The sequence below is a fragment of the Pelophylax lessonae genome (assembly GCF_965119305.1).
Source record: "Pelophylax lessonae genome assembly, chromosome: 5".
NCBI classification, from domain to species: Eukaryota; Metazoa; Chordata; class Amphibia; order Anura; family Ranidae; genus Pelophylax; species Pelophylax lessonae.
Genome location: NC_138772.1, coordinates 169558275 through 169584172, shown reverse-complemented (window position 1 = coordinate 169584172; position 25898 = coordinate 169558275). Strand labels below are relative to the sequence as shown.

The window sequence follows — 25898 nt, the reverse complement described above, 5'->3', positions numbered from 1 at the left end:
AGGTGGCCAGAGAATCGCACTTAAATTTCGCTATGAGTGCCGGTGTGAGATACCATCTAAGAGAGATTTTCATGTGGAGTTCCCTGAGTGATGCGCTTAGCGTGGTTTTGTGTCCTGATTTGAAGGCTTTTGACCATTGACTAGGAGTGGACGTGGCCCCAATGTCTCGTTCCCATTTTACAATGGGACGGGGTTTTTGAGAAGGAATTATTTTCCCCCAGTAAGAGGTAGATGAGCGATATACCTTTGGTTGTCTGCGGAGGGGAAGACAGGTAAGTCCACAACGCAATGGGGATTTGTGCAAGTAGTTGGGGGTTTTGACGTGGGCAGGCGGCAATTTGGCCATAACGGAACCATTCCGAGGAATTTAGGTTTAGTTCAGTGGCTTTTTGGGTGAGAGGTTTAAGATCGTCATTGGAGTACAGTGAATCTAACATTATTGGGGAGTCGGCAGTCCATGAACGCAGGTTGATGCTAGTGTGAAGCTATCAATATCGAGTACGCTCGATATTGATAGCTTCACACTAGCAGTGGGAGTGGATTTCCAACTGTTATTGAGAAGACGATGCCAAGATAGAACAGATGCTCTAATGGTAGGGGAAAGGTGTTCAGGAAGTTTTACACCTTTACGCCTGCTGCATAACCAGGCGGCGAGGTTTCTATGGGGGATTGATTCCCGTTCCATAGCTCCCCAAATAGTGTTCGGGAAGTCCTGGAACCAGTCTCTCAATTGCGATAATACGGATGCCAGATAGTTCTCTTCCAGATTAGGCATGGAGGCGCCCCCTACTGACTTATGTTTAAATAGCAAAGGTTTGGCACATCAAGGTTTTTTCCCTTGCCACAGGTATCGGGACAATGAGGATTGGAGCAACTGGATGAAGGATTTAGGGATTGGAATAGGAAGGGATCTGTAAAGGTAGAGTAGCTTTGGCAATGTGCACATTTTGAACGCTGCCAGTTTTCCTGACCATGTTGGTTCGAACTTGGACATGGACATTCCTTGCTCATTTGAACTTTGAAAGGGGCATAGTTGGCTTGGAAGAGGTTTTTTTTGTGGATCTGGTAATGGTGATACCATGATAAGGGATGCCGGTATCTGCCCAATTGTAAGGGAGGGATTGAGTTAGAAAGTTCCTAGTTGTACCATCCACTCCCAGGTCTAAAATGTTGGATTTGGATTTGTTCACTTTGTACAATGAGACAGAACCAAATTCAGAGAGGATGTGCTTGACCCTAGGCAGAGAGGATGTGGGGTTGGAGAGCATTAAAATAACATCATCAGCAAATAGGCTGATGCAATGTTCCTGTGCTCCAATCTTGATTCCGTAAATCTGTGGGTCTGAGTGGATTTTTTGAGTTAGTGGTTCGATTGCTAGGTTAAAGATGAGGGGAGACAGGGGGCATCCCTGTCTCGCCCCGTTAGACAACACGCTGTCCGATCAGTTCAATATTACTATCAGGACTCGGGCGGATGGGTGTGTATACAGGGCCAAAATTGCAGATAGCATCCTCCCCTCTATGCCAAACCGTTGGAGTACCTTGCGAAGATATCCCATCCAGGGAGAGAAGGCGCTCTGGTGTGGAAGGCAACGTGGATCACGTTGATGAGACGTCTCGTGGCATCCGCCAATTGCCTCCCTTCGTGAATCCCGCTTGGTCTTTGTGGATAAGGAGTGGCAAGATTTGCATTAGTCTGTTGGCTACCGTTTTAGCGTAGAGTTTGATGTCCGTGTTAAGTAGGGAAATGGGGCGGAAGTTTTGTTGAGTGTTGGGATCTTTGCCAGGTTTTAGGAGTGTTATCTCAGTGACTGCGAGCATTTCAGCCGGGAAGCTAGAAGATTAAGCGGCTTCATTAAACAGCGCGGTTAGGTTTAGGAGTTACGGTTACGGAGTCTAGGAATTTGTTGATCAGTTCTGGTGTGGGTGGTGTGGCTAGGGTGGTCTTAAGGTTATAAAGTGAACCATAATAGCTACTAAAAGCATTTGCTATATCTTTGGGGTCCTGTAGTGATACGCCAGTGAAGGGGTGTATGATATTTTTTACTTTTGTTTGAGTACGTTGACCCTTCAATTTGGCGGCTAACAGTTTACCCGCCTTGTTGCTGGTAGCGTAGTAGGTGGCTTTAGTCTTTTTTTTTAGATTCCTCTCGTAAGTGACCAGTAAGTGTGACCTGAGATCCTTCCTCAGTAAGATTAGTTTACTGTGCAGATCTGTGGAGGGTGATACCTGGTTTTGAGATTCTAGAAGTTTAATATCAGTCGTCAGTTTGTCTATGCGTTATTATCTTTGTTTATTAGTCTTGTGTAACTGTATTGGATCAATATACCCCTACTGAAAGCCTTATGGGCACTCCAGAGAGTCGCAGACTCCGATACCGACCCCTCATTAACGTGGAAAAATTCAGACAGCGCATTTTGGAGAAAGGTGGCATTTTCCTCAATTTTCAAGATATCCGCTCTAGCCTGCTACGGTTTTTGGGAAGGGAGCTTGGGAGACCACATTATTGGGCCTACCTCGGAGTCCACCGCTCTCTGAAGGAGCATTTTATCAAGCAAAAAAAAAAAATCTATATGGAAATAGGTATTATGCACAACTGAATGGTGGGGAATACTCCCGGTCAGACGGGTGATGGCATCGCCAAACATCATATAGGTCATTCCGATGAATGAAGCTCTGTAGGGATGGTTGGTGCATGGTGCGCTGGGTGGACGTGTCCAAGAGTCTATCGGGAGGCACGTTGAAGTCTCTGCATAGTATTAAAGGACCCTTCCGTGCTGAGCAGATCTTTCTCTATCGCTCATTGACAGACGTAGTCTTCTTGATTCTCAAGAGCTGGGTTATGTTGTCTCCGCAGGAGTAGGACTAGGCAGAATGACAAAACGTTCTGGCTCCACCCTAGGGGGCAGTCCCTGAGGGTATATCCTCCCTCTCTCTGCTACAGGGAATCAGTTTTTTTCTGTCTAGTCAGGAGTAAGTACCTAAGTTCCTTGCTGGGATCTTTTGGTCCTGGCAAGACTTTTTTTCTTTAAGAAAAAGACATTTTTTAGGTAGTTTTCTCCAGTGTTTTTTTCCTGTGAGATCTTCAAGCAAAAATGCCGGACTGGGCGACACTTGTGGTCACCCCAGCCGGCCTACGAGCGCGTGCAGACCAGGCATTGCGCTTGGTCGGCCGCGACATATTCAAGTAAGTATGCGGGGCCGGGCGACGGGCTGGATGTGAGATCCAGTGGTCACCCCGGTTTCTGCCTAAAAGCGCGTGCAGACCAGTGCGCTGAGTCGGCCGCAACGGAGTCCCAGTAAAGGGACTGACTTTGCGAGTTAAAAGCTCGCTTGGACGCCAGGACCAGAGAGTCGAGGCGTCCACAAACCCCCACCCCGGTGGAGAGGGTATTATGAAGAGAGGGTGCCTGTCGGTTCGGTATGGTGAGTAAAACGTTCCCTTTTTTCCTCATTTTATGAGGCAGTATATATTATGGGCCCCTCCATATATGGTCAGTATATATCTGACATTTACAAGTCCCCCTTGTAATACAGCATGTGTTTGTGGGAAGTGGACTTGGTTCAAGAGCTAACACTCTACCCAGCAGACTGTAACATTACAGCAGACATAGGAGGTATAATCCTACCTTATGTGCAGTGTATCTCTGTAGATCCATATGTCACCTCTCAGCAGAGTGCAGGTGGATGTGCTGGGAAGACGATATCGGCGGTCCGCCGCCATTTTGCCGTAGACCGAATACATAAATGTCCTCAGGTCACGCCGGCCGCCATGTTTTTGGAGTCTTATGTCTCTTCTATGGGGGCGGCCATGTTTTGTGAGCCCAGCTTCCTCGTGGAGGGCTGGGAACGCCGGAAGGCGTACACAGGGGGCGGAGCCACGCCTTCTGCCCGGGAAAAAGCAAACAGCTCCTTCCAGTCTGTGTCAGACAGACGCTGGCTGCAGTTTGTTGGTAACTGCACTGCATCGGTTGGTGAGCCTTGGGGGTCCCTCTCTCTCTCTCTGGGATCGAGAAGCAGGTACTCTGAGGGGCGCTATTGCGCTAGGGGGAGACACACAAAAAAAAAAAAAAAAAAGTTTTTTTGTTTATTGCTGGCAAAGTGTCCTGTATTAACATGGACCCTGCCACTCATGTATCTCCTCCGGATCCCCTCGAGGGGTCTGCGGGATCCTCCAGCACCCCATTGACAATTGAATCTTTGTCAGCTATTATGGAAACTTTTGTGTCCCGGGTGGAAGTGGCTTGTCAGGGACAGGGCGCAAGAAAGCGACCCCCGCCTAACCCCTTATTATCTGAAACCTCGGATTCAGACTCTGAGCCTATTTCTGCAGTTGCAGGTACTTCATCTGGTATTGGTGTCTCGGGTCCTGTCTCTTCAGACAGTGAGGAGGATGTTTCGGCATCCGCCATAGCCCGAGAGGAAGCGTTGGTAAACGCACTCATTGTATCTGTTCAAGAGACTTTAAGGTTACAGGGTATTCCATCAGAAATAGCTGAAACTGAGATCCCTTTTGGGACTAAAAAGCGCATCAAAGTGGCAAAGGTTTTTCCATTGCCCAAATGTTTTGGCAATCCAATCGATGAAGAATGGCGTCTGCCAAAACGCACTTTTAATATTTCCAAACGCATTGACAGGCGTTATCCGTTTGAGGAAACCCTTATTAAGAAATGGACAGAACCACCTGTGGTGGATTCACCTATTGCTAGATTGAATAAAGCCACGGTTATTCCTTTAGAAGACGCTCCGTCTTTTAAAGATCCAGTGGATCGCAAGATAGAAGCTATGTCTCGCACCATGTTTTCCTTGATTGGATCAGCTTTCAGGCCAATAATTGCTATTGGTCTGGTTTCGCAGGCTGTAACTGAATGGACCAAGTGGTTACGCCGGGACTTAGAAGAAGTCCCTCAGGCGGCATCAGATTTGTTGGAACAAATGATACAGGGGTTACAGTTTGTATGTGATGCGGCGTTAGACGCCACTCCATTAATGGCGCGAGCATCAGTCTCAGCAGTGGTTCTCAGGCGTACACTGTGGCTAAAAGGTTGGATAGCCGACCAAGGTTCCAAAAAAGCATTGGCTAATATCCCCTTTTCAGGAGAGCGTCTATTTGGAGCCAACTTAGATGAGATCATTAAGGATCTCACCGGTGGAAAAAGCACCTTTTTACCGCAAAATTTTAAAGGTAGAGGAACTCGTCAAAGACGAGGGCCTTCTTTTTCTGCTCACAAGAGGTTTTTTCGTCCTGCGGGTGAAAAAACTAAGTCCTCCAAGCCTCCTGCAGGAGGCGTCAGGGGTCGTTGGTCGGGCAAGCAAAAGCCCGCCCCCTCCAGACCTGAAGATAAACCATCCAAAGCCTGAAGGTGCGCCCCCACCCATAACTGGGGTGGGGGGACGTCTTCGCCGGTTCCCGGATCCATGGCTTTCCAGAATCCCGGACAAATGGGTTTGCGAAGTCATAAAGTCAGGGTACAAGATCGAGTTTCGATCTCTCCCACCGGCGCGATTCTTCCCTTCCAATATCCGACTATCTCCGGGTCGTCTAGAAGATCTGCGGAGAGCAGTCACAGATCTACTACAACAAGGAGTGGTAGTCCACGTTCCTTGGACAGAACGGTTTCAAGGGTTTTATTCAAACCTGTTTACAATACCCAGGAAAGAGGGCAAAGTGCGTCCAATTCTGGACTTAAGAGCGCTCAATTCTTTCGTCAACATAAGAAGATTCAGAATGGAGTCCATTTGCACGGTAGCAGCCTTCCTGCATCCAGGGGATGTCTTAGCGTCCATAGACATCAAGGACGCCTATCTTCACATTCCCATTTTCGCAGGACATCAGCGTTTTCTACGCTTTTCCGTAGAGGAGAACCACTATCAGTTTGTGGCGTTACCTTTCGGTCTCGCCACGGCTCCGCGGGTCTTCACAAAGGTGTTGGCCCCTATGTTGGCACTTCTGCGCCAAAGAGGTATATCGATTCTAGGTTACCTAGACGATCTTCTGCTTCATGCAGAATCTCCTCAGACCTTGCTACAAAACATAGAAATTACTATGATTTCTTTACAGGAATTCGGGTGGCTGGTGAACCAGCAAAAGTCATTTCTGGTTCCCACCCAGAGGCTCGAATATCTGGGTCTAATTCTAGACACAGTCAGGACAAGAGTTTTCCTTCCGGTAGGGAAACTCCGAAAGATTCAATCAGCAGTCCAGTTGTTACTGTCCAACAGCTGGTCTTCCCTTCGGACTTGCATGAGGGTTCTGGGGTTGATGGTGGCTTCATTCGAAGCAGTCCCATTTGCCCAGTCCCATACCCGAATTCTTCAGCAAGAGATTCTTCTCAGATGGAATCGGAATCCGGAATCCCTGGACAATCAGATACGATTGAGCAAACAGACCAGAGAGTCTCTGGTTTGGTGGCTTCGGTCTCCAATGCTCAGCCAGGGAAAGTCATTTCTGCCAATATATTGGACGATAGTGACCACGGATGCCAGTCTATCCGGATGGGGAGGAATTCTTGGTCAGTTATCTGTCCAGGGACTTTGGTCCCCGGAAGAATCCAGATTACCGATAAATGTGTTGGAACTGAGAGCGATCAGACTTTGTCTGATTCACTGGACCGAGCAGCTTCAGGGCAGCCCGGTTCGGATCCAGTCGGACAATGCCACGGCCGTGGCTTATGTCAATCATCAGGGGGGCACCAAGAGTGTCCGAGCGGCCAAAGAAGTGGCTTGCATTCTTCGCTGGGCGGAACGATTTGTTCCAGCAATCTCTGCGGTGTTCATTCCGGGGGTGGAGAATTGGCAGGCAGATTATCTCAGCCGTCAGACCCTGGATCAGGGGGAATGGTCCCTCCATCCAGACGTTTTCCACCAGTTGTGCCTACGGTGGGGCACCCCGGATGTGGATCTGTTGGCATCACGATTCAACAGGAAAGTTCAGAGATTCGTGGCTCGCTCCCGCGATCCTCTAGCAGAAACCGCAGACGCACTGATCGCCCCGTGGGGGCAATACCAGCTAATATATGCCTTCCCTCCTCTCGCGTTACTGCCAAGACTTCTTCGCAGGGTAGAGGAGGAAGGAATCCCAGTAATCCTGGTAGCTCCGGACTGGCCTCGTCGAGCTTGGTACGCCGACATGGTCAGACTGGTGGCGGACGTCCCATGGAGACTTCCTCTCAGGGAGGATCTACTGTCTCAGGGACCGATCTTCCATCCTGCTTTACGATCGCTGGCTTTAACGGCTTGGCTATTGAGACCCAGGTGCTGAAGGACAAAGGTTTGTCAGCTTCAGTTATTCCTACTCTAGTTGAAGCAAGGAAAGCGACTTCCAGAAAGATTTATCATCGCACATGGAAGTCCTACATTGCATGGTGTGAACCTTTGGGGTTCCGTCCTCGGTCTTATTCGATTAGTCGAATATTGGCTTTTCTGCAACAAGGGGTTGAGCAAAAACTGGCCTTGAGTACTATCAAGGGTCAGGTCTCAGCATTAGCCATCTTCTTTCAGAAGCCTTTGGCTACTCATTCCTTGGTGCGGAATTTCATCCAGGGGGTGCGACATCTGGCTCCGCCAGTGCACGCGCCGTTACCCCCCTGGGATCTTAATTTAGTGTTGTCGGTTCTTCAGAAACCTCCCTTTGAAGATATTAGGGAGATTCCTCTACCCACGTTGTCCCAGAAGGTGGCCTTCTTGGTGGCTATTACTTCTGCACGCAGGGTGTCAGAACTGGCCGCATTATCTTGTCGTTCACCATATCTGGTGGTTCATAGAGATAAGGTGGTTCTTCGTCCGAATCCATCCTTCCTACCAAAAGTGGTTTCAGAATTTCATCTGAATGAAGAAATTGTATTACCTTCCCTGTGTCCTAAGCCCAGTCATCCTCGGGAATTTGCTTTGCACTCCTTGGATGTGGTCCGGGCGATCAGGGTATACTTGAAAACGACAGACTCGTTTCGCAAGACGGATTCACTTTTTGTGATCCCAGATGGACCCAAAAAGGGGTTACCTGCATCTGCCGCGACCATTTCCAGATGGATCAGACAGACGGTAGTGCAGGCTTATTCTATTAAGGGTCGGGAGCCCCCGTTCCCTGTTAAGGCGCACTCCACTCGGGCACTTAGTGCGTCATGGGCCTTTCGCCATCAGGCGTCAGTGGTCCAGGTGTGCAAGGCGGCTACCTGGTCGTCGGTGCATACCTTTACTAAACATTATAAAGTTGATGTAATGGCATCGTCTGATGCCTCATTTGGCCGCAAGGTTTTGCAGGCCGCAATTTGAGGAGACCAGTGGTCTACCTCGAGGGTTTTTTTCCGTTGGAAAATTTTTTCTTTAGTCTCATTTTTTGTTTATAATGAGCCTTTAAAACTTCTAGTTTGGCACCGGTTGGGCCTACTAGATTGGATTTGATTTTGTCAATCCCACCCCTCATTTGTGGCACTGCTTCTGGATGTCCCAGCTCTTGAGAATCAAGAAGACTACGTCTGTCAATGAGCGATAGAGAAAAATGGATTTTTGTAAGAACTTACCGTAAAATCCTTTTCTCTTAAGCTCATTGACAGACGTAGTACCCGCCCCTCTATCATTGAGTTGGGTTGGGTTAATTTCTCTGTACTGCTTTAAACAGAACTGATTCCCTGTAGCAGAGAGAGGGAGGATATACCCTCAGGGACTGCCCCCTAGGGTGGAGCCAGAACGTTTTGTCATTCTGCCTAGTCCTACTCCTGCGGAGACAACATAACCCAGCTCTTGAGAATCAAGAAGACTACGTCTGTCAATGAGCTTAAGAGAAAAGGATTTTACGGTAAGTTCTTACAAAAATCCATTTTTTTCATCGTACAGTTTAAAAACCGGATTTGGTGTGTGTTAGGGGCATAAAGGGTAGCAATAGTCATAGTATAGCCTCCTACGGAACACCCGATAATAAGGTATCTGCCATTGGGGTCCGCCATACTCGTGATGAGGTGCAAGTCCAAAGACTTGTGTATAGCAATTAGGACCCCCTTCCTTTTCTTAGAGCATGAGGCCGTGAGGACAGTTGGAAAGTCTTTGTGGGTGCATACGGGAGCGTGGGACTCTAAAAAGTGATTTTCTTGGGCACAAACGATCTGGGCTGCATGTTCCAAGTGATGTGCATGTACTCACGGGTCTCATGTACTCACGGGTCTCAGAGACTCAAGGCTGGAAGCTTGATCCCTCCGAAGCTTTCTGTATACTGATGGTTTACCGATGGGTTCGGCGGGCTGGATATGAGCTTTTCCGCTGACTTTCTCTCGAGACAAGCAAGGCGTACAGCTTCTGAATACTGCTTGGGAAGCTTGTGAAGTAAAGCGACCTGCGTAGGGGATGGAGGGAAAACAAAAAACCACACAAACGTGTAGAAAACTGGCATGGGGGAGAAAACAGGCCTCAATAGCCGTCTCCGTAGGTAGGGGTAAGGAAAGTTCATGGCCAAACGGGCTAGGTGGCACAAGGCGGGTTATAATGTGACCGAGCCAAACATCAAGTATTCAATTGGAATGAGCATCTTCTATTCAAGTGTCCCATCTACCGCGCAGATTAAGGTTGTGCCACTGCTGTGGCAGTCTTCCTGGGGATTTTTTAGCCCCTGCTGGAGGGGCCGGATCAGGAATAATGCCCCAAGAGTGGAGCAAAGCTAACCCTCTTTCTAAGGTAGTGATGGCGTGGGATACTTTTTCAATAACAATTTTCGAAGGGTGCTTCCATTTGTAAGGAAGATTATGATTTCGCAGGGCTTTTGTGATGGTAGATAGTTGCCTCCGTAGGTCTAGGGTGTGTTTTGGATAAGTCAGCGAAGATCTGTATATTGGCGTATAGATCAGGAAACTGACCCAAAGATCTGGATTTAGACATTAGGGCCTCCTTTGATTGGTAAAAGTGAACCCTTAGTAATACGTCTCGTGTCGTCTGTTGGGGGACAAAGGGGGGCTTCGGAACTCTGTGGATACGGTCAATTGTGAGTTCCCGGGGGGTCGCTCCAGGGAGGAGTGCTGAGAAGAGATCCTGGGCAAATTTGTGTAGCTCAGATGGATGCACGGATTCAGGGATGCCCCGGATTTTAAGGTTGTTTCTTCTGGAGCGATCCTCCAGGTCAGCAATCTTTGCTTTCAGCCAGTGTCTCTCATCAATGTTCTCATGGGCCTCAACTAAGTCATTAATGGTAGTAACCATGTCTGAAATGGAGGATTCAACATTCTGGACCCTGTCTCCTAGGGAGTGAACTTCTGCTGTAAAACGGTGGGTGAGTGATACCATGTCTCCCGGCAGGGATGTGTGAAGAGAAAGCAGCATCTCCTTCATCAGTGTCCAGGATGGGTTGGCCTGCTGTGGGAAAGGCAGCTATTGGGGATGGACCCAGTGTAACTGATAGTGCGGGGTTGCCAGTGAGGCCTAGTGCAGAGGCCTGGGCAGTGCCTTCTATCCACATGTGGGACTTAGCAGGGCTGCTGCAAGAGGGGCTGGTGGGCACCGAGCTATGAGCACGGAGTACCTTCATTGGTGTGTCCCCTGGGGGGTGATTCCTCTGGGAGATCAGTGGAGTGGTCCCGCTTCTGCTCCGAGGCGGCAAGGCCTGGACTGCCGGCGCCATCTTGTTTACCGCCACAGAGCGGTGGCGGGAAGAAACCTGTGAGCTTCTTGGGCGCCTTCTCCTCTTTCCTCTTGCGGGACATGTAGCGGATGTTTGGTGTTGCAGCGCAAGGATGAGTGCTGGTGATGGCTCGGATTGTCGCAGGTGGTGCTGGATTCACCACCTTCGCCTGGTGGCGGAGCTCTAAATCAGGCGTCCATCCTGGTCCCGCGCCGGCTACTTCCCCCTCCAGTGTTTGGTTTTAATCGTGCAGCCAGTGATTACCTGCTGTTAGGGACAGATGATCGCTCCTGGATTCAAGCTGTTTGCATCCAGGGGTGATCATCCATCCCTACTGCAGGCAATTGCTTCTGTGTGCCCAAATATTGTTTTTTAGGTGTTGGCCTTTAAAGTGTAAATTCACAGTGAGACCTGTTAGACCACTGAAGATTGGAAGCTTAGAACACCAATACTGTTGAAAATGTTGAACTACACTATATTGTCAAAAGTATTGGGACGCCTGCCTTTACACACACATGAACTTTAGTGACATCCCAGTCTTAGTCTGTAGGGTTCAATATTGAGTTGGCCCACCAATGTTTGACCATTCTTCTAGAAGCGCATTTGTGAAGTCAGGCACTGATGTTGGACGAGAAGGCCTGGCTCGCAAATGCTGTTTTCTTGTGTTTCTCTCTAAACAAAAAAAAAAAAAATCAATTTTAGGACCATGAATAGGCTATTCCTGAAATTGTAGTCTTTTTATTATGATGTTCATCCAAAGATATCCATAGCTTTTGATCCTGAAAACAAGTAATCAGATCAGTTTATGCTTTCTTCTAACTGTACTAGGTACATGCTTTCCGTGGATTAGTGACTTTTTAGGCCACAAGCCACTAAGGAACTAGCTGTTGTAGAAGGTCCGCAATGGCAGTTACCATATTTCTCTCAATATAAGGTTCCCTTAAAGTGGTTCTAAAGGCTCAAGATTTTTTTACTATTCTATGCATTAAAGTGATTGTAAAGGTTTTTTATCTTACGTCCTCTGACGGTCGCCGTCCATCCATTTAGACTTCACTAGTGGGTAATGGCGCCCTCTGCAGGAGCAAGCTAGGCAGTTTAACAGGTTAATAAAAAACTTTTTATGCCTAGACACACCTCTAGGGGGCCATCTCTCAGCCATGATCCTGAACCAGATATCGCTGTTCCTTTGGCCACAAAGTTTTGAGTGCGGCTGTTTGAAGAAACATATTTTTTTTCTGTCTCTCCCTTGGGGTGTTTTTTTTTTTTGTTGTTCTGTGTTTGCTCCCGGTTTGGGCTTGTTGCCCTGTGGGCTCAGGTTGTTTTTCTGGCCCGGTTGTTTTCATTGCCTTTTTAGGTTGGTTGCGTCTTCCCACCCCTCACACCTGCACTGCTTTCGGACATCCCAGTAGTGAAGGCTAAATGGATGGGCGGCGACTGTCAGAGGAAGTAAGAGAAAATAGAATTTGAGAACTTAACCGTAAAATTATTTTCTCCGAGTCCTCTGACAGTCGCCTCCCCTCTGGTTTTTGGATTTGGGGGTTATTGCCTTCCGGTACTGCTTGCTTCAAACTGAGGAACAGTGATATCTGGTTCAGGATAATGGCTGAGGGATGGCCCCCTAGAGGTGTGTCTAGGTATAAAAAGTTTTTTATTAACCTGTTAAACTGCCTAGCTTGCTCCTGCAGAGGGCGCCATTACCCACTAGTGAAGGCTAAATGGATGGGCTACGACTGTCAGAGGACTCAGAATTTTTGTAAGAACTTACCGTAAAATTATTTTCTCTATTTAAAAAAAAAATAAAAAATATATATATATATATATATATATATATATATATATATATATATATATAAACATGTTATATTTACTTGCTCTGTGCAAGGGTTTTGCACAGAGCAGCCCCGATCCTCCTCTTCATTGTGTGCTCCGGTGGCGCTCCTGGCTGCTCCTCTTCATTGAGTGCCCCTACGGTGAGCCGATTTCCATTGGGGCACCCGTGTGGGTGCGCTCACGAGTCCCGCTGCTATGTCCATTGACACATACAGCAGGAATCAGCCCGGCCCCTCGGCTCCCGTGTCACTGGATTTGATTGACAGCGGGAGCCAATGGCTCCTGCTGCTATCAATCTATCCAATAAGAACCCAAAACAGCGGCTGGAGCCGATGAGCTCATGCTCATCACTGGAATGATCGAGTTCAGGTAAGAAAAGGGGGGGGCATCTGAGCACAGAAGATTTTTTCACCTTAATGCATTAGGATGAAAAACCATGAGACTTTACAACCCCTTTAAGGTAAAAAGCCTTCTGGTTGCAGGCCCCATTGGCTCCTGCTGCTGTCAGCCCATTGGCCCCCGCTGCTGTCAATTACAGCCAGTGGACCTATGAGGAAAGAGCGGGGGGCACTCTGTGTGTAAATAGACAACTAGAGGCTTGCTACTGGGGGCACTTGGCAGGGGGGAGGAGCCGAGACTGCCGGCTGGGGACCTAAAAAAAAAAAAGAGGATCGGGGCTACTCTGTGCAAAACCGTTGCACAGAGCAGGCAAGTATAACATGTTTTATATAAAAAAATAAAAGCTTTACTTTAGGATCACATTAAAATAACCATACCTACATTATTGTGTACCTTTTTTATTATTATTATTTAGTAAAACTTACATTTTTTATTATTGCACATGCAAGTAACTTTTTTTTGCTTTTGTTGTTTCAGTAAAGGACACTGGCCTGCCAACCCCTTTTACCAACAACAATGGAAACAAGTTCCAGTTTGGCCATGTAACAGAAGCAAACTTTGGTTTTGGCCCCCCTAAGCCTGCCACTGTTGTCTCCACTGCTAGCCCCTTAGATTCTACAAGTGCTAAATCAACTTCTGCCCAAGCACCTCCACCTACTACATCACTATCCACTGGTGTAGGCATGGGAGCTGCACAGACTTTCACTGGAGGAGAGACTTTGGGCAGTTTTTCAGGACTGAGGGTTGGTCAGGCTGAAGAAGTACCCAAAACAGAGCCTCCTAAAGTCACTCCATCTATACAGCCAGTAAAAATTTCTGGTGCTGCTCCTTTTACAGGCATTGGAGGATTTCAGCCTTCAAAACCTGTAGAACCAGCTTCATCAACAAGCAGCTCTTCAACCACGTTTGGTAATATGAAATTTACAAACACCGGGATAGCTGGCATGTTTAATCCTACAGGCATTAGGCAGAACTTCTCATTTACAACACCAGCCACCACAACTTCTGAAACTGAAGTTTCGTCCACAGCACAAGTTACATCATCTCTGCCTTTTGGTGGTTTAATCGCTTCTTCAACATCACTTCAGACTCCTACAACAACAGTTTCTGCTCCACTGCCTACACCTGTACCCAGCTCCACACCTGAGGCCAAACCAGCTCCTGAAAAACCACTGAATGAGGCGGTGACACTCCCTTCCCAGCTGCAAGCATTGCTTGCTGCCGCAACAGAGAGTAGTAAGGAGCCTGCTTCTGCACTAACCTTTTCAATGGCTGAAAGAACAATGACCACCGTTCCTGCTGTCATACCTACAGCTGCTAAAACACAACCTCCTACAGAAGCGAAGACAACTACACCCGTTTCCACTTTTTCAACCACAGCGAGCTCCAATCTAAATGTCCCCATTACTTCCACTCCTACATCAATCAGTCATCTGGCTCCTCCTGCAGCCACCACCTCTGAGGGACTTGCTTCTCAGACACCAGTGTTGGTTACATCAGCTCCTACATTAGGCCCAACAAGCACACAGGTCACGTCTGCATCTGCAGGGTCTACTGCAACAGCCTCTTCTTTTGGCCAACCACCAGTAGCAACTTCACCTACTGCAACAACAACAGCTGGTTCTCTCTTTGGCCAGGTACCAGCACCTAGTACAAGTACTCTGTTCGGTCAGCCAAGCAGTACGTCAACCACCACATCTGGGATTACTGCTTCTGGCTTTGGCACACCAAGTTTTGGATCAGCAGATAGTAGTGGAGGCTTTGGACAGCCTACCTTTGGTCAAACAGCATCACTTTGGAAAACCCCAGCTAACTCTGCTAGCAGCTTCTCCTTTGCACCATCAGCCTTTGGATCACAACCAGCCTTTGGACAGGCTCCTGCTTCAACTGCTGCAACCAGTAGTGGTGGCAGCCTGTTTGGGGCATCTGGGGCATCTGCAAACACAAGCAGTGCAAGTACATTCTCTTTCGGGCAACCATCAAGCAGCAACAATGCATCCACTTCTGGAGGAGGACTATTTGGACAGAGCAACACCTCAGTTTTTGGCCAGGGCTCCACATTTGGGCAGAGTGCTCCCATTTTCGGCAGTGCAAGCTCATCTACAACAACAACAACGTCATCCTCTACATTCAGCTTTGGGCAACCATCAGGTGGGCATTGCTTGCATTACTGATTTGTGCTTATAAACCTGAAAGTGATGTCTGTAGTTTTGAACCTCTTAAGAGTTTATTTGCAGTGAAATTAAAGAGTATCTTTAAATGCAATCATTTTTTTTTTGTTTTTACTTTCTAGCATTTGGCTCCAATTCCACTGGATCAGTATTTGGTCAATCACAAAGTGGCAACTCAAACGTCTTTGGACAGGTATCTGTTTTTTTTGTTTGTTTTTTGTGTGTGGGTGGAGGCGGCTTTAAAGAGTCAAGGTTCAAATGTGTTGCTCTTAAAGTTTTTTATTTGCTGGTGTAATTCAAGGTTCATTCTCTGCTCAGTTCTTGGCTTTGGAGACTCCAGTGGGAATATCACATCCTAATATCCAACCGATCTGTTTTACAGCTTGCTGACCACAGCATCTTAGCGAGTTGTCCTTAAGAAGAATAAGCTAGAGCAGGTGTTGTCAAGTTTCAAGGTTTAGGGGACCTCAGTTGTGACCCCTGATGTTGCCAAAGGGGTGGCAGAAGACTTTCAGAGACTACGGAATTAATAGAGGGAACTGTCAAAAACTGAATATTTTACAAGTGGGGTGAAGACATGCTGTAGAATAGTGGTAAATTCTTTCTAAAAGCTTCCTTACCCCAACAGTAAAAAAAAGAATCTGAGTATAAGCTTTTTATGTTTTGATACGATTATGTAGATAGGACTATGTGGAATATACGGTACAGCAGTCAGGACTGTGTAATGTACAGCATACCACATACAGAGCAACTGTCAGACGGCAGTGGTCAGGACTAAATAATTGCACAGCTTGCAGAGTGCAGTGAATAGGTGTTAAGTGTCCACTTATGTTGGTGCTCAGTGTGCTAACTTTACACCATAATACCTTGTACACAGATGGTAATCATGCCACCTTATACTGGCAGCCAGCATGCCCCCTTACATTGGTGGTCAGCGCTCAGTGCTTCCCCGTAATCAGTGGTCAGTGTATCCCTTTCATTGGTGGTCAGTGCTTAGCATGCCCCCCTTACGTCAGCGTGCCCCCCCCCCCCCCCCCCTTTACGCTGGCAGTCAGCATGTTTTCTCATAAGTATTCTGGTCAGTAGTCAAAACTTAGTTGATGACCAAGCAACACCCAAAACAGAAAAACATCTATTGAGTAGAGGGTTTAATCTATGCTGAGAAGTTGTTTTTGTTTCCTTTGCAGTCATCTTCCACCAGTGGGGGGCTTTTTGGCTCAAGCGGCAATAGTACAGGTGGTGGTTTCTTTAGTGGTCTTGGTGGTAAACCCAGCCAGGAAGCTGCCAACAAGAACCCATTTGGATCATCGACCACTGGTTTTGGGTCACCCAACTCTGCCAGTGAGTATTCTTTAACACTTGTTTAAAGGCCGATGCTTTAAAAGAAATGGAAATTTGTTATATTATGATTGTCTTGTTATAATGATGTGATGCAGGTCATGCTTACTTTGCCATGTTAGAAACCCTCAACTCAACTTAAACCTGTTTCAACTCTGAGCAAATCAGACTAAATCCAGACTAAGAATATGATAAAAACACATAAACTGAGGTAATTTTTAGTAAAAACTGTACATTTAAAATTATGTAGGTCCAAAGGTAGAGAGAGATGTATGTAAATCTCCTTTCCTCTAAAGTTGAACTTGATTCCACTGCCTCCCAACCCTATTTGTTGGGTCTTTAATGCAATGGGCAGTCTTTTTGACTAATAGACCAGGCCAGCCTTAACTTTTAACGTCACGATTGCCTGGTATTGGGACACAGAGGACAGGGGTTCATTAGTAAGGCCGTATACACCAATCAGCCATAATATTATGGCCCCCCTACTATATAACCCATCAAGGCATGGTCACCACTAGACCTCTGAAGAAAGGAAGTTCTAAAAATTGCAAGATGAGCCTCCATAGATCAGACTTGTTTTTCCAGCACACACTCCAGATGCTCGAGGCTAACACCTTGATCTTGTTGAGTTCCTCAAACCGTAATTGAATTTGCAGGCCACCTTCTTCCATTACTCTGTGGTCCACTTTTGATTTTTATGTGTCCATTATAGAATCTTTTGGCTGTGGACACGGGTCAGCGTTGGCACCTATGCAAACTGCGACACACTGTGAGGTCTGACATGTTTCTATCAGAACCAGCATTAACTTTTTCAGCAATTTGAGCTACAGTTGCTTTTCTATTGAATTGGACTATCCAGGCTGGCCTTTGCGCCCCACATGCATCAATAAGCCTTTAGCCTCAAATTACCCTGTCACTGGTTTGCCAGTTTTCCTTCCTTGGACCACTTTTGGTAGGTCCAATGCACTGCAGACTGGGAGCATCCCACAAGAACTGCAGTTTTGGGGATGTTCTGATCCAGTCATCCAGCCATTACAATTTGGCCCTTGTCAAAGTCGCCTAAATTCTTACGCGTGGCCATTTTCTTAATTTTTTTTCTGCTTTCAACACATCAACGTCAGGAATGTGTTCACTTGCTGCCTAATATCTCCAACACACTTTCAGATGCCTTTGTAACAAGATGATAATATTGTCACAAGTCCTAACGTTATGGCCAGGGCTTTTTCTGAGCTGGAACATGGCGGAACTCTGTTCTGCCATCTCCGGCACTGGCTACTTTCTACTGTCAGTTATAAACACAGAAGACCAGCTCTGTGTTTACAAGTGACAGCCTACCTCTCCTGACAGCTCATGCCCCTATTCCTGCTTCCGATGCCCCCCTGCTGGATGGTCTAACTGCTGCTGCAAGTGAGGGAGGCAGAGCCACAAATGAGTGTGCACTGTGTGGGTAAGCAAACTGCAGCTGCAGAAGGTACCATAGCTGGCTGGCTGCTGAGAGATACTTTTTGAAAAGGTAAGCACGTAAAAGATGGTGGCGGGGGAAAGATGGGGGGTGCGCAGAGGGGTGTAGAAGAAGATGCTACCTGTAACAGCCGGGAGAGCAGCCCATCTAGTAGGGGTGCTGAGGGTAGTGCAAGAAGGCCTAGACAGTTGGTGGTATTCAGGGATTCTATAATCGGGACTTTTAAAATAATCTGTCTCCAGGATCACCTCAGCCAAATGGATTGCGGTCTGTCTGGTGCCAGGATTCAGCGTGTGGTGGACTGGGTTGATGAATTACTGGGAGGGACTGGGCATGCTGTCTTTGTCCATGTTGGAACCAATGACCGAGTACATAGAAGGTGGAGAGGCCTCTTAAGAATCAATTTAAAGAACTAGGCTGAGAGTTGAAGAGAAGGGCCTCCAAGCTGATATTCTCTGAAATATTGCCTGTGCCATGAGCAACACAGAAAAGATAGGGGGAGATTGGAGAAGTGAATGCATGGCTAAAGACCTGGTGTAAGAGGGAAATATTTTCTAGAGCACTGGGATGACTTTTCATTGGGGTGCAACCTATATGCTAAAGATGGATTGCACCTAAATGGAAGGGGGTCTGCTGTGCGTAAGAGGTTTATGGAAAGCCTAGAGGAGTAATTAAACTAGGATTGAGGGGGGAGGGAGAATTAGATTATAATGGGGCAGACAGGGGTCAGTCCCTATTGGTGAGTTGAATGGGAAAACATAGGTAGGGGGCTAGGTCAGCTGATAAGGTTCCCATGTTACTAACAACCATTGGAAATGGTACTATTTGTACTAAAATAAAAAATTTGCAAAATATGTGTGTAAAATGTGGCAATTAAAGCGTTTGTTCACCAATGCCTGAAGCTGGCCAAGCAAAAAAGGTGAGTTGGAAGCTTTGGTGCATTAAAAGAATTAGGATTTAATTGGTATTGCTGAATCTTGGCTACATTCTTCACACGACAGGGCTATTAAAATTCCTGGCTATGCTCTTTTAGAGAGACTGGGTAAAAAGGAAAGGTGGTGGTATCTGTCTTCATGTGAGAAGTGATGTCAAAGTGAGTGTAAATGAGGACCTAGTGGATGAAGAGTGTGATGAGGCTGAAGCATTACGGATGGAACTGTACATGGGTGTGCGTACTACAAATCATTGGAGTTTGTTATAGGCCACCCAATGTTAATGAGGAGGTGTGGAGACTCTACTCCTTGCCCAGATAGAAAGGGCTGGGACAGTGATCATAATGGGGAATTTTAGCTATCCGGACAATGACTGGAATATTGGCACTGCAGGAACAGTTAAATGGCAGAAATGTTAAAAACCTATTACAAGACAATTTTGGTACAGTTGATAGATTTCCCAACTAGGAATGACGCTCTCCTGGACCTAGTAATTTCAAACCATGCAAAGCTTATTACTAATGTTCATATACAAGGACATCTGGGTAGCAGGGACCATAACATGTTTTCATTTAATGTTAGCTGTGAACAACAAGCACATACTGGAAAGATAAAAACACTTAACTTTGAGAGAGCAAATGTTACATGGATGAGGGATGCTCTCTAAGACTAGACTGAGATGTATTCCTGTGGACAATAAGTTTAAAAGGCTACAAATAACACTTATGTGGCTTGTGGCCAAAGTTAGAAAAGCTAAAAATAATAAGAAAAGAGCTTTTCAAAAATGAAGGAACACGATCATTGTTTAAATGTTACAAAGAATATAACAATATGTAAAAAAGATATCAAGCCTGTAAAAATGTTAACAAATGTCAGATTGCAAAAGATAGGACAAGCCCCAAAAATTCTTCAACTATATTCATAGTAAAAGGTCAGGTCTGAGCACGTAGGCTCTTTACAAAATAATCTAGAGTGGGTGATTGGGGACAAAGAGAAGACCTATTTAATAAATACCTTCTTCAGGTCTGGGTTTACAAAAGAGCATGAGGGAGCTCATGTCCATAATGAGGATGGTATTGACACAGCTTCAAATAAGCCACAGTGGCTCAAAACTGATATGTCTGATTGATATATTTAGACAGAATAAAGGTGAATAAAGCACCTGGACCAGATTGCATACACCCACAGATCTTAAAAGAATTGAGCTCTGTCATTTCAAAGCCATTGTTTCTAATTTTTAGGGACTCTTTAATGGCTGGAATAGTACCACTGGATTGGTGTAGGGCAAATGTGGTGCCTATATTTAAAAAGGGATCAAAGTCTTTGCCAAGTAACTATAGACCTGTTGAAATCAGCGGGGCTCCGCCCTCACGGCCGCGTCATTCATTTACACAGCTCTGTGTATAAATTAACTAATAAGTCCCAACATCTAGCTTTGGAGCACCGTGGTAGTTCATTGATATTTGCTGTCACTGTACCTTTGTACCTGCATAAAAATTTGCATTTTTGTTTTTTTTAAAGCGAACATATCCTTTAATAATATAGCTCATAGATGATTTTTTGCTAGAAATAAAAAAGAAAAGTCAGACAAATCTGATTTCTTTTTATGAGGAGGTAAGTAAAACTTTGGACAGAGGGGTGGCTGTGGACGTAGTATACTTTTGATTTTGCAAAAGCATTTGACACAGTTCACCACACACAGCTAATGTGTAAGGTAAAGTCTACAGGCTTGCAAAAATCAGTTTGTAAATGGATAGAAAACTGGCTAAAAGACCGAATTCAGAGAGTAGTGGGTAATTATCCATACTCTGAATGATCTAAGGTTATCAGTGGTGTACCCCAATGTTCAGTGTTGGGACCCTTACTTTTTAATAATATATATACGTGACATAGGGTCTGGGATTAAAAGTACCGTTTCAGTCTTTGCAGATGACACCAAGCTTTGCAGTGGAATAAGGTAATTTCACGAGGTCTCCAACTTGTAAGCTGACCTCAATGCATTGTTTATTTAGTTGGGCAACTGTGGCAAATGAGGTTTAATGTTGATAAATGTAAAGTTATGCACTTGGGGGGGCTACGAATATTCATGCATCATACATACTAGAGGGAGTACAATTGGGGGAATGAATGGTAGAGAAGGATCTGGGTGTTTTGGTAGATTGTAAGCTTAACCACTTTACAACCGGAGGATTTTGCTGTCTTCCATCCAGGCCACTTTTTGCGATTCGGCGCTGTGCGACTTCAACTGACAATTGCGCGGTCGTGCGACGCCGTACCCAAACGAAATTTACGTCCTTTTTTTCCCACAAACAGAGCTTTCTTTTGGTGGTATTTGATCACCTGTGCGATTTTTACTTTTTGCGCTATAAACAAAAAAAGAGCGTTTATTTTGAAAAAATAACAATATTTTTCACATTTTTTTATATGAAATTCCCCCCAAAAAAGATGTAAAAACCAATTTTTTTAAAAGTTTTTGGCCAATTTGTTTTATGCTACATATGTTTGGTAAAAAAAATCGCAATAAGCGTATTTTGATTGGTTTGCGCAAAAGTTATTGCGTTTACTAACAAAGGGAAAGATTTCTGTCATTTTTGGTGTTTTTTTTTTTAACGCGTAATGGCGGCGATCTGCGATTTTTTTTTGCGGGACTGCGACATTGCGGCGGACAGACCGGACCCCTGACTGACATTTTTGACACTTTTGGGGGTACCAGTGACATTACTGCAGTAATCAGTGCTATATATATGCACTGTTACTGTAAAAATGACACTGGCAGGGAAGGGGTTAATTTTATTGGAGAGGGAGGGGTTAATGTATGCCTGGTGCTTACTGACGTGTAGGGGGGGAGGTGACTATGTGATTCATGGACAGATCGGATGTCCAGCTATGCTGAACAGTCCGATCTGTCACTCCCTGTCACTATGGAGATCCGCCCGCTGTGTTTACACACAGCGGGCGGATCTCCAGACTCGATCCCCGACGATCGGGTAAGAGCAGCGGCGATCGCCGCTGCTCCTCCCCTGGCCCGACTCCCGCTGTGAATGAAAACAGCGGGAGCGAGCCTCCGGCGGCGCGCAAGCGCCGCCCAGAAGGGGAGGAGTCCAGTCACGTTAATACTACGTGGCTGGACGGGAACGAGCCACTCTGCCGCAGTAGTATTACTGTGAGCGGTAGTAGAGTGGTTAATAACAGCATGTAATGCCAAGCTGAGGTTTCCAAAGAGAGCAAAATCCTTTCTTGTATTAAGAGAGTTCTCATTTTGCCCCTGTACAAATCATTAGAGACCTCATCTGGAATATGCACTTCAGTTTTGGGCACCAGTTCACAAAAAGGTTATCGGGGAACTGGAGAAAAAGCAGAGCGAAAAAACTGATGAGGCATGGCGGAGCTCAGCTATGAGGAAAGATTAGAGGAACTGAATGTATTCCCTCTTAACCACTTGCCGACCACTTACTATATATATATATATATATATATATATATATATATATATATATACGGCGGCAGGGTGGCTCTCCTGCGCAAACCGACGTATGGGTGCGTCGGTCACGCGCAGGAGGCTAGGGGGCAAGCGCGTGCCGCGCTCCCGTCCCTACTCGGCAGCGGAGAAGCCGATTGCCGCCTGACACCCACTATCGCTCCCCGCTGAGAGAGGACGGTCGGCTGTTGTAAACACAGCTGACCGTCCTCCTCCCTGAAATGATCACAGAGCTCATGTGATCCTTCTATTTTGGATCACATGTCTCTATGGTCATTTCACAAGCCATGCTCCCCCCACAGTTAGAATCACTCCCCTAGGCTCACATTTAACCCATTGATCACCCATAAGGTTAACCCCTTTCCTGCCAGTGTCATTATTACAGTAAGAGTGCATATTTTTAGCACTGATTATTGTAGTAATGTCACTGGTACCCCCAAAAGTGTCAAAAATGTCAGTTAGGGTTCCGATCTGTCTGCCACAATGTTGCAGTCCCGCAAGAAATCGCAGATCGCCGCCATTACTAGTAAAAAAAAATAAACAACAAAAATGACCTAAATCTTTCCCGTAGTTGGTAGGCGCGATAACTTTTGCGCAAACCAATCAAAATACGCTTATTGCGATTTTTTTTTTTTTTTTTTTACCAAAAATATGTAGCGGAAAATATATTGGCCTAAAATGTTTAAAAAAAAAAAAATTTTGATTTTTAATTTTTTTCTTTTTTTTTTTTTTTTTTGAGAATGTCATATAGCAGATTGTGAATTTTTTTTTTTTTCAAAATTGTAGCTCTTTTTTTGTTTTATAGCTCAAAAAATAAAAATCGCACAGGTGATTAAATGCCACCAAAAGAAAGCTCTATATGTGGGGAAAAAAAAGGACATCAATTCATTTTAGTACAGCGTTGCCCGACTGCGCAATTGTCTGTTAAAGTAACGCAGTGCCGAATCGCAAAATAGGGCCTGGTTATTAAGGGGGAAAATCCTTCCGGTCTTAAAGTGGTTAACCACTTAAGCCCCGGAAGATTTTACCCCCTTCCTGACCAGGGGGTATTTTGCGATTCGGCACTGCGTGACTTTAACGGACAATTGCGCGGTCGTGCGACGCTGTACCTAAACAAATTTGGCGTCCTTTTTTTCCCACAAACAGAGCTTTCTTTTGGTGGTATTTGATCACCTGTGCGATTTTTTGATCACACGCTATAAACAAAAAAAGAGCGACAATTTTGCAAAAATAGCAATATTTTTCACATTTTTTTATATGAAATTCCCCCCAAAAAAAATGTAGAAATCAAAATTTTTTAACATTTTCGGCCAATTTGTTTTATGCTACCTATGTTTGGTAAAAAAAATCTCAAAAAGCGTATTTTGATTGGTTTGCGCAAAAGTTATCGCGTTTACTAATCAAGGGAAAGATTTTTGTCATTTTTGTTGTTTTTTTTTTTTAACGCGTAATGGCGGCGATCTGTGATTTTTTTGCGGTACTGCGACATTGGGGCGGACAGATCGGACCCTTGACTGACATTTTTGACACTTTTGGGGTTACCAGTGACATTTCTACAGTAATCAGTGCTATACATATGCACTGTTACTGTAAAAATACACTGGTAGTGAAGGGGTTAACTTTATTTGGGAGGGAGGGAGGGGATGTGTGTGTCCCTAGGGGCGTTCTTTCTACTGTGATTGGCTGTGGCTTGAGCTGTAAGGACAGTGATCAACGGATCTACATTGTAGATCCGTGTGATCAGTGTCTTTACACCGAGGAAAATGACAGGCAGCTTGTTTACACAAGCTGCCTGACTTTCTCCCTCTCCCCCGCCGAGCGCCGAGTGGCCGGCGGACATCGAGTCCGCCGGTCACGCGCGCGGGGGGGGTCCGTGACCACGCGGGAGCGCGCCTCCGGGGGCGCGCGCTCGCTCCCTAGACCCTCACAAGCTAGTGACGTAGCCCTACGTCACTTTGCCTGTGAGGGGCTGACTGCCGACGTAGATCGGCGTTAGGCAGTCGGCAAGTGGTTAAGAGGAGATTAAGGGGGATATGATCAATGTGTGTAAATACATAAGTGGTCTATATAGTGAACTTGATGGTAAATTATTCACTTTAAGGTCATCACAGAGGACAAGGGGGCACTCTTTATGTCTAGAGGAAAAGAGATTTAATCTCCATATACAGAAATGTCTCTTCACAGTAAGAGCTGTGAAAATGTGGAATAGACTCCCTCTTGAGCTGGTTCTGTCCAGCTCAGTAGATTGCTTTTAAAAAAAAAAAAAGGCCTGGTTTCTTTCCTAAATGTACCTAACATAACTGGATACTAACATTTTATAGGTAAAGTTGATCCAGGGACTATCTGATTGCCTCTTGGGGATCAGGAAGGATTTTTTTTCCCATGCTGGAGAAAATGGATCATGCTTTGCTGGGGTGCTTTGCCTTCCTCTGCATCAACGGTGGGAATAGGATTGTATAATTTTTTTCTATTCCTTTTTTTTTTTTTTTTTTTCCCCTTTCATTGGTTGAACTGGACAGACTTATGTCTTTTTTTTTTCCAATCAGATTAACTATGTAAGTGAGACGTAGATGGGGAATGCAGAAGCAAGAACTGTGGATGAAGGCTGCAGAGCATAGCTGTTGGGAGGGGGTGGAGTTGCAGAAAAAAGCTGTGGAAGAAGCTACTGAAGTGAAGTGGCCTGCAAAATGTGGGGGGGGGGGAAGTGTTTGGGGGTGAGCTTGGGGGGGGGGGGAGAAGAGTGGAGGTGGGTCGCAGATGGAGGTTCAGAGGGGAGTTGTAGACTGGAAGTGTGGAGGGGAGTTGTGAATTGGGAATGTAGAGGTGAACTGTGGATGGGTGGGACATAGGTGGGTTGTGGACTGTGGGGTGCAGAAGTGAGCTGTGGATGGGAGGTGCAAAAGTTACATGTGGATGGGGTTTACACAGTTGAATGATGGATGTTTTTGTGGTGAAAAGCTTTTTACTGGGGAAGATTTTTACTTGATAGGGACAGCACAGAATACAGAGTTCTGTGGTCAAGAGTATGTAATGCAGCAGTTTGTGCTTTTTTAATTGGGAAATTTGGGGAGGGGGAGGAGCTAAAGCTCTGTAGTAGGGGTCTGGGGAGAATTTGGGAGAGGGTAATTTTGGTTGTAAAATGGCCTGTGTGATGCACACTGCTGAACGTAATGTACTCTTGTATCCTGCCAGTGTTACGCACTCTGGAACCCTTCCACACATATTGCATTCCTGAATCCTGCACTCTGTGTGTTGTGCGCTCCTGAACACTACACCCCATGTGTAATTCACTACTGAACCTTCCCATTCTGTGCATTATACACTCCTGGTTCCTTTTGAAGACCCTCCTACCAGCTGATGCGCCACATCGCCCCTTTCACCCTGGAGTTTCTGCACCTATTCTGACAAAAAAGCCCTAGGTTATGGCTGATTGGTGTATGTGTCTGAATCTGCTGAATATTCGCTCAGGTCTGTGACAGATTTACTTAAGCAGATCTTTTATTTATTTTTTTTTAACAGAAACATTTGTATTGATGTTTCAAACAACATGAACAGCACAGTATACATATGTATTCTATAACAAAACAGGCGGGGTACACATCATAAATCACATTGCACAGTAGCTAAGTACAAACAGTCAAAATAGGAAAATGGCCGTCAAGGCAACACTCCATAAATAACCCATAC

General features: G+C 45.7%; 1 protein-coding gene across 2 annotated transcripts in view; it reads left to right on the top strand.

The window, feature by feature from the left end:
• Positions 1-25898, top strand: part of NUP214 (nucleoporin 214) — a 265238-nt gene that overhangs the window by 125316 nt on the left and 114024 nt on the right. For both annotated transcript variants that reach the window (XM_082258635.1, XM_082258634.1), the window contains exons 29-31: positions 13308-14981; positions 15124-15194; positions 16189-16342. In XM_082258635.1, coding sequence (XP_082114761.1) covers positions 13308-14981; positions 15124-15194; positions 16189-16342 — 1899 coding nt within the window. The remainder of the gene's footprint in view (positions 1-13307; positions 14982-15123; positions 15195-16188; positions 16343-25898) is intronic.